This window comes from Condylura cristata, unplaced genomic scaffold (genome assembly GCF_000260355.1).
Source record: "Condylura cristata isolate star-nosed mole 26May11 unplaced genomic scaffold, ConCri1.0 scaffold00015, whole genome shotgun sequence".
Taxonomy (NCBI): Eukaryota; Metazoa; Chordata; class Mammalia; order Eulipotyphla; family Talpidae; genus Condylura; species Condylura cristata.
The window spans coordinates 3628494-3637695 of record NW_004567116.1 but is presented as its reverse complement, the minus strand read 5'-3'; the positions used below and the strand labels follow the sequence as shown (position 1 = coordinate 3637695).

The 9202-nt window shown below is 51.2% G+C and overlaps 1 protein-coding gene across 1 annotated transcript; it reads right to left on the bottom strand.

Annotated features, from left to right (window-relative positions):
* Positions 1-314: 314 nt before the first annotated feature.
* EEF1G (eukaryotic translation elongation factor 1 gamma) lies at positions 315-8880 on the bottom strand. The gene is made up of 10 exons (XM_004682722.2): positions 8725-8880; positions 7499-7657; positions 6819-6882; positions 6519-6661; positions 5883-6026; positions 4338-4467; positions 3782-3986; positions 931-1103; positions 709-833; positions 315-549 (listed from the first exon to the last, which is right to left on the bottom strand). Exons 1-10 carry the CDS (start codon positions 8734-8736, stop codon positions 391-393), a joined length of 1314 nt encoding a protein of 437 aa, XP_004682779.1. The 5' UTR covers positions 8737-8880; the 3' UTR covers positions 315-390.
* Positions 8881-9202: the final 322 nt, after the last annotated feature.

The window sequence follows — 9202 nt, the reverse complement described above, 5'->3', positions numbered from 1 at the left end:
GGGTGCTGTGGGATGGCAGCTCTTACCACCGTTAGCAGGAATTCTCCCTTCCCTGGGGTAGGCCTGGAATCTGGTCCCCAAGAATCAGGCAGTTAGAGCCCATGACACCACCCACCCTGGCTGCATCCAAGTTTCCCCAATTAAAAGGCAATTATCACAGGAGGTGGCAGTAAAATCACAACTGAGGCGAGCGAGACCTCTTTCCGCTCTTCTGAAGACTTCTCTCTGGAGGCGCTGAGCAAAGGAAACACCCTGTGTCAACTAGCTATCCCCTGTGAAGGCACCCCTCACAAAGGAGGCGGGACAGGAAGGGCTCAATGTTCAGTTTCCTTTAATGACCCCCATTCTCCCTGAAAGGCAGGTGCAGGCAGCTAGGCCACGACAAGGTGTTCACTTGAAGATCTTGCCCTGATTGAAGGCTTTGCCCACATGCTGGAAGGCCCCCTCCCAGGAAAAGTACTCTCGAACCAGCGTCTGGGTCTCCTCGCTGCTGGGATCCAGTTTCCGCCATGTGTATGACTCGTAGTCCACCTGCCAGTCTGGGCTCAGCTAGGGAGAAGAAGCAGGTTAGGGGGTTCTGGGCCACCCGCACTTCCAGCTCAGACCTATGTCTCAGGTCCCAGGACACACTCCTTGAGTGTTCCTAGGATAAAAGTGTAACCTCTCCGCCCTAAAGAGAGAGGACCGCCCCACCGCCACCATTCTCACCCGAAAGGCAAGCTCTTGGCCTCGGAAGACCCAGACTCCAGAGATGGAGCTGCTGTTGTTGGTTCCAAACAGAATGACACTGGCAAAGGCATTCTTCCTCAGCTTGTCCAATCGCTGGAACATTCCTGAAGGGTCGAGGGAACATTCAGTCTTGGGAATCACATCACCTACTATCTCGTCCTCCCTTTCTCTTCCCCAAAACACCCTCTTCTTTCTTCTCACCAGTGATGAGGTTGCAACTCATGAAGGTCTGGGTGAGCTCCTCGGGGAAGCGGTATTCAGAGTACCACAGGGACCAGCCATCCTTATCAAGGTGCTCCCAGAAGTAGGGCAGCGCCACTGAGAGTGTGTTCTCGTTGGAGTACTTGCGTTTGAACTCATCCAACACAAAGGTGCTGGGCAGAGGACAAGAGCGGAGAGGTCAGTGAGTGGAGGGTGCTGCAGGAGCAACCATGGGTAGTTACGCAGCTAAGGGTGTTTTCATGCAAATGCTTAGCTTAAAGGATGAAGTCGCTGGGTGAGCAAGTGCGCGTAACTATGAGGGAGTTGCGCTGACCGGTATGAACAGGGCCTAGACTGCTCCCCGGCTCCTTACCCCTAGCACCAGGGGTGCAGGACCTGGGGACCAGCCTGCAGGGCAGCAGGCAGACAGGCATGACTAACTGCTGCCCCCTGGCGGAGAGGTGGATTCTGACTCCCAGGGCTAGCGGCCGCAGGCAGCCCAACCCCTGCAGGCACTCCCACAGGAGTCACTGGGCTTTCTGACTCACCTAAGTCTCTCCCCCTACTCCCAGGCCTCTTCGGGTTATGCACTATAATATGACAGCAATGTAAGCGGGGAACATTTTCAAAGGGACTCCACCCCAAGTATTTCCTTCATGTCCTTCAAGTCACTCTGCCCAGAAACAAGTTCAGATGCTGAACAGCCCTTAAAGTTCAAGTTCTTTTTGAAGCCAAGAACAGTGTCAAGAGTGAGGTCCCTCCCCCACAGCAGGGGTTTCAGTCCTTCCGAATTACACGCTGGCTTAAGAAAATTACCCAAAATGCCAGCAAGCAAGATAACAATAAATGTTCTTATGTATTCCCTGACTTCCTAAAGCTGGAAATGTAAATTTCTGCCCCTATCATAATGTATTCATTAATGCTATGACATGTTATAGAGAATTTCCTGGCTCACTAACCTACATGAACGAATGTGCCATCAGCCTATAAACCCCAGTTGGTTCAACCACTCCTTCAGTATAAATAATGCCAGGTTAGCACACATTTTACACCTCACAACCACCCTAGAGTTAGAGACCTTCACCCCATCCCTTTCCACAGAAGGTCTGACCTCATGTTACACGCAGCAGAGAATCTGTTTTTTGACCCTAAAATCTTATGTTCCTTCCCAAACACACATCAGAAACCTCATATGAGCATCTTTAAAAATCACACACCCAGGGGCCCTCCTTGGTGGCGCAGCGGGTTGAAGCACAGCACTAAGAACATAAAGCCACTTCTACATGAGTTCGATCCCCGCCTGCCCCGGAGGTGACCACATGGCGCGGCAGACCTCTCCTGGCCCGCCCGCTGCTCCCCTCAGCAGTGTGCTTTGGTCCTGCTCCCCACTCTGTCCCTGGTGAAGCCTCTCACCGCCCCTCTAGCACCTGTAGCCTGTACCACAGTTCTGTATACACAAATAAATAAACCTTAAAAAAAAAAATCTCACACACCCAAAAAGGATGGACTTCTTTACACAGTTCAAACATTACTGTTCATGAGCACACAGCGATGTTTTCCAAGTGACCACAGCCTCAGAACAGCAAATGAAATTAGTTAACAGGCCTTAGAAAGACTAGAATTAACCCTGGATAAAGGGGCCTTTGGTCTTTGCAGGTAATTACCTTCTTGACATTAAAAAATAATCCAGAAACGCCCTCCGCATCTCTGGCCCGTACCCCAGTTCTATATGAATAATAAGTAAATGCTTAAAAAAAAAAATTTAGAAAGAAAAAAAAAATTTAAAAATCCAGAAAGCCACAGTGGCAGCTGAGGAAAGCACTACTGTAAGAGCGTTCCCGAAGGGCACTTTACTACCATACATCTCACGTGACAGTCTCTAGCTAATACTTCAGTTTAGCTTCAACAACAGGACATGTAATTTACATGCACCGAAAGTCCTGTTCAAACCTGGTCTGTTCCTGTGACGCTCAAGGCAGATAAGTTCCGGAAGATTCAAGTGGGCAGCGACATCATACAGGCTCTTGGTGTATGGGGTGTATGAGCTCTAAGCTCTTCCAACTTGTTCCCCAATGGAAAGCCCTAACTGAAACTTCAGGAGTAAGATGTTTACAACTCATACCTCGAAACACTGCCACATGTGCCTGCGTCAGATTATCACCTGCAGGTCACACACCAGCCACAGGAGGATGGATGGCTTTTGAGAATGGCAGAGCAATGGGGAAGAGTAAAGGGTCCATGGAAAAAACCTGCACACTGCTTACCACAGAATGACATGGCAGGGGCTGACGGTAGAGAAGTGGACAAGTAACAGATGCCCCCTGCCCCACACCAAAACCTGCCCTTCCCTTCATGCATTCCTTCGTCCACGAGCTGCTTCCACTGAAGCAAGGACAGATGAACACCCCATCTACATCGTTCTCCTTGAGGAGTCACGCCCCTGGATTGGGAGACCACAAACCAGGCAGGCTACAAGGTCATGGTCACACTTTCTCAAGATGTGGTGCAGGCTGCTGCCATGGGGAGCCAACAAATGCCAGGCTCTCGGCACATTCCTCCCTGCACCTCAAATCTCCAGAAACCTGTTCAAGACTAATACACACCCCCCCACACCAGCTCTGTCCCTTCCTGCCTGCAAAGTGTGCACTGTCCCAAACATGAGGTGCATTTAAACTTGCTTTCTATTTTCAAACTTCACCCAACTTTTGGGAGAAATCCAGGAAGTTGACTTCATGTGCAACTAAAATATACCTTTCAATTTTGTAGGGAAAATACCAAGTGCTGGGCCCATTCTGTGCAAGAGGCTATAGACGGGTGGGCAGAGAGACTATTACCCTCCACTAGATCTTACCTCTTGGGCAGGTGGGCAAAGGGGTCCTTGGCCTTGGGCTCGGCAGCCAGCGCCTGCTCACATTCGTCCATCTCGTCCTCAGGAGCCGGGGCAGCTGCCTTCTTTTCCTCTTTCCGCTCAGCCTGGGGCTTCTGCTTTTCCTCCCGAGAACCCTTCTCCTTACGTGGGGTGTCCTTTTTAGGCTGGCTCTCTGCGAACTTTTTAGCTGGGTGCAGAGGAAGGCAGCAGAGTCAGTACTTCCTTTCACATCCCTCCAAAGCCAGGCAGCAAGCAGGGTCAGGATGAGGCAACGACAGGCCTCAGCTCTATACCACCAGCCGCTGGTTCACGGCGCGCTCCTGGGCTGGAACACTGCCCCCAGCAGCGAAGCACAGACACTGTAGCTCTAGACCGCCACAAACAGGTACATGTGTGCATAAAGACTCGTCTCAAAACATTAAATACTACATGTACATGTGATGTCCTACCCAAAAGCCAGACGAGAAGTCACTCTGAGACGGCACCAAGCTGCCCCCGCCCCAGCCCCGGAGGGACTCTCCCCAACCTCCTCACTCACCATCAAACTGGGCCATCTTCTCACAAAGCTTCACCTCCCCCAACACAGCCCGGAATTGGGGCTGGTTAATGCAGGTAAGGAACCAGCGATTGGTATTGGGGAAGGCCTGGCGGAAAGAAGGCTCCAGGACCTGCCAGGTGAGGATGAAAACCAGGTCAGCAGAGGTTCAAGTCTGAGGTTCAAGTCGTTTTTTCCCCTCACCTCCACTCCCAGGAAACAGTTCCTCACAACAAATACCACCTCTCCCTGGAAAGCTACTTCTCTTTTCTGCAATCCAGTCCAACTGAATGGATGCTCTCTCCCACCCTCCATTCCCAGGACCTGTGGTAGGAACCACAGGTTGTGCCTGTACAATCTGACATCTTGATAAACTTTAAAAAATAATAATGGCTGGAGGAACCAGAGAATTAGCAATTGCTCATTCTGTTTAATAAAGTAAAAACTCTAGTTAATTATGTGACACATATTTGCAAATTGCAGATAGCAAATGAACAATCAACAGCAAAAAAAGTTTATTTCAGAGTAAAAGCCAGTTCTTTAACTTAGTTTCATAAAAATTCCTTTACTTTTAAAGAAAAATACCGGATGGTTTCACTCATAGCAGGAGCATAAATGACCAGGGGGGGAAATAATAATAATGAACAAGTATACATCGGAGACATTTTCCAGGGGCGGAGTGGGGAATGGGATCAAAATTAGGGAAAAGGGAGTGCACGGGACTACGGTGATGGCACATGAGTGAATCGGTGATGGGGATTACAACAGAGATAGAAAAAGGCACAAATTGATGTAAAAACAAACTATTATTAAAAAAAATTTTAAAAATTCCTTTACTTTTCAGTTTGCCAAGATCAGGCCAAAAATAAATAAATAAAAAGCCTTGTCCCAGAGAAATCCGTTTGGGAGCACTTCTGTGCACATGCCTTCAAATCCCACCCCACCAACTACAGCTGCGGCCCTCAGACGGGTCCATGCCTCCTCCCCCACAGGCAGGCGCGAAGATTCACCCAGACATGCCAGTAAGGCCTTGGCTGGGCCTGCATTGAAAGATGCTTTTTCTAGGGCATTATCACACGACTGTTCTGGACCAGCAGCAGCCCAAGAGCTGCTGCTTGGGAACCAAGTAACACATCGTCTTCTTTGCCCCATAACCTCACAGGGACTAGGACTGTCCAGTTTACGCAGAGGGAAATACAGGATTAAAGTAACTCTCACGCACACCCCCAACTTAGAGGTAAATAGGGAAGTCAAAGACTGATGTTCATTCCACCTCTGACAAGTGTGGAAGCTGAAGCTACCACCTGACCCGACCTCACAACTACACACAACTGGGCTGCCCCAAGAAACATGGGAATGAACTAAACATCCTGGTTGCCCAATAGAAACTGAGACAATGATATAACCAAACTTCCTAGTAGAGAAAGCAGCCTGTACTTGGCCCTGGGACCCCTCACATCCATGTCCTCAGCATGACAGGGTCCCCTAGACCTGTCACTTTGTTTCTAACCCCATCCCACCCCCAATCTGGTTCTTTATAACCGTCACCTGTTTATAGAGCCACAACAGGGTGCAGACAACTGTGATGTCAGCCAGTGTCACTCGTTCGCCCACCAAAAAAGTCCTTGTCTTCAAGTGAGCGTCCAGCAACCCCAGGATTCGCCTCACCTCCTCCTTTGCATTCTCTGTGGCCTATTGATTTAAAAGGAACAAACTTATCAGTGAGTACTATTCAGCCTCTGTCTCCCCTTTAGTAGAACTATGGTAGCTATTTCCCCAAGTTCTGGCTCGCCCCCACCCTCCTTCAGTGGAGTCAGTCTAGAAGCATTGTAAGCCTCACCACTAAAACGCTCAAAGCTAAATGTTCTCCAGGAATAGTCTACCTTCATTTCCCACCATCTCTTTGGATTTCAGAAGCAATCTTTGCAGCCACTCAGTCTAACCACTCCGCTGTCAACTGGTGTCTCCCTCTGACCACTCATGATGGGACACCACTCCCAATGGGTCCTCTCTAACAAAGAACTCAGATACTAGCAACAGACCAGGGTTCCACACCTACTCCCCAAACACTAAATTTTTATAACTCACATGTTCTTGTCATCCTTCCTGCAGTTGATCATATTTCCTGACACTCAGCAACTAATGTTATCCCTGCCCCAGCTTCTTCCCAAGTTCTAGGCTTACCTGCTTGTTGTGGTGCATGATGCCCAAGGTAGGGAAGACCCAGGTACTGGCTGGGGGCACGATGTCGCTATCAGCAAAGCTCACCCACTGTACCACCTGTGCAGCTGCCTCTGGAGTACTTCCCCGCAGCTCCTCATTGCTCACTGCAGAGGAAGAACACAAAGGTCAAAACTTTGGAGCTGTGCCAGCAGCAAACCAGGTCCTTCAAAATCCCTCACCTTGTCCACTCCAGCTCATCTTCATCCCCTTCGACATCCCTCACCTCCAGACCCACCCATTCCCACATCCACTGCAAATTACCATAGTAAGCAATGGCATTGCTCTCGAACACACAGAATCCATCATCACCCTCAAATGCTGGAACCTGGCAACAAAGCAGTTATAAGAGAAGGGAAATACACAGTAATTTCTCGCCCACCAGAAACCCCCAGGAACTGAAATGCTCCTGTAAGTTTTCATATAAGCCTTGCCAACTAAATTCTTGATGCTATCTGAAACTCAGGAAACAAATACTTGAGTAATTTGGTCTCCTCTGCCATCTGAACTCAGAGCACTTAAGAAACCCTGGAGGTTTAGATCTTCCTGACTATTCACATCAAGTCCCTCAAATAAGCAAAAGGCCAGAAACCAAATCTTCATCCGTAACGTCCAAAGAATCCCAGCCATGATCTCTTCAAGCCTTGGCATGGTTATGACTGTAGGGGGGGGGGATGTGCACAACAGGGATGAAAAACGCTTGATCAAAAACTCCTTCAACACCCAGAAGCCTGTGAATTGACTAAGACCACTGAGTATCTGTCATTTTAAAATACAAGTGAATCTACCATTCTCTTACAGAAACGTTCTGGCACACTGAAATGTGCCCCCCGCCCCCCCCCCAAATTAACAGAAAGCTTCCTTTCAAAGATGGAAGGCAACTTCAGAGTGACAGAATCCCAGGCGTCTCAAGACCAGAGGCCCCCCTCTACTTCTCTACTCACCTTGCCGGCTGGAAATTTACGAAGAAATTCAGGGGTGCGATTGGTTTGGCCAAAATGGAAATGGGGTGGTGCGGAGAGCACGCGGACCTGAGCCCCGCTGTACTGGGCGGCAATGAGAGCCTTAAAGGCCCTCCAGTTTTCAGGGTATGTGTACAGGGTCTGTGCAAGGGGGAAAAAAAGGGTGCTGACATTAGAGGAAAAGGGGTCTCTGTGCAGGCCACCCCGGGGATACCCTCCCTGATTTCCCAACCCTTTCAGCTCACTTTTATACTCCCCGTGGTGAATCAAATCCCTGCTATCTGTCATGTGTAATCAGAATCCTTCCCCAATCCCGGGACACAACTACACAGCAGCTGCTAAATAAAGCTTGTTGACAGAGCTGACCTTCCCTAAGGACATCTACTACAAGCAGTCTCTTCCCCTCAAACATAATCTCCAAGATACCCAGAACTTCAGGCTCCCGGAGACTCCATCTGCCTACATGCACCCCACCCCTCCCATCGCCCCGTTTCATTCATTGATGGTTTCCCAGCGCCTGCTCCAGCGCCCGGCCCCTTCCAGAGGGCCAGCCACGTCTCCAAGACTCACACAGGGCGCAAGAGATTCCCGAGTTCCCCTCCGGACAGCCACGGAGACAGCGAGGGGTACCTTCTCCTCCTCAACCAGCTCCTCTCCCAGAAAAAGCCTCTCTCTCCCTGTCACGCATACATCCCTCCGGTCCCGTCCCTCCCTGACTTCTCCGGTGTCGCCTTCTCTCCTATTAACCTGGCCCGTGGGGTCCAAGTGCACCGTCCGGCGACCTCTGTCGCTCCCAAACCGCCCTGAGGAGCGACCTTAGTCGTGGCCAGCCATACAGACCCACAAAGACCCTTCTCGTCACCCTGTCCCTACTGATGCCCCACAAAACGGTCTCAAAAGTTGTCAATCTGCCCAGATCGCCTGCCTCGCGGCGGCAATAAACCCGAATCCTTTCTCGGGCCCCAGAGGGCCAGGATCTGACATTTCTTTTCTCCTTTTCCCAGACTCTTCCACCTCTTTGGCCTCGGAGAGCTCCAGTCTCAGTTCCCCTCCAGGGCCTGGACGCCCTGCTCTCCGACAGCACAATGTCTAGAGTCCTGATCAGTCCCCTTCTCGGCCCCAGAACTCCTCTGGCGCCGGTTGGCCCCATTCGGGAAGAGGATGGCGTCGGATAGGGTGACCTGGATGGCCAGAGCCGGCAAACTTACCCCAGCCGCCATGGTGATTCCGCAGAGAAAGGGGGTGGGGCTCTTGGCGCTGCCGCAAAGTACGCCGCCAGGGAGAGAAGGGAGGGGGCGGTCAGGGGAGAGCCGTACAGAAACAGCAGCCGGAAAGCGAGGACGGCATAGAAGGCATACGCACGACAGTTCAGTACTCCGCCCGAGATGGAAAAAGGGGGTGGGGCCTGCGGGCGGGCGCGGGGAAGGCTCGCGCTTGCGCAGTGGACCCTTGGCCGGGCCGCGTCTAGGGATGGCCAATCCGAGGCCCGAAGAGGCGGTGGAGGTGCGGAGGGTGGGAAAACTGTGAGAACCGGCTGGAAGGCCGCCCCCTGGCACCTACGTGGCTGGCCTGGCAGAGGCCTCCCCTTCTGAGTCGCGGTTCCAGTGAGACCCAGCCACAAGTGATTGGGTGGGAGCCCTGTCAGATCCCAGCATCAGCTGGTGTGGTTCTCAGAGCGCGGGAGGG

Excerpts from the sequence above, each read along its gene's own strand:
- EEF1G (XM_004682722.2), bottom strand. Across the intron at positions 6,662-6,818 it reads CAATGCCATTGCTTACTATG|TGAGCAATGAGGAGCTGCGG; the intron begins GTAATTTGCAGT and ends CTTCCTCTGCAG. Across the intron at positions 4,468-5,882 it reads TGTTGTGGCTCTATAAACAG|GTCCTGGAGCCTTCTTTCCG; the intron begins GTGACGGTTATA and ends CTCACCTGGCAG.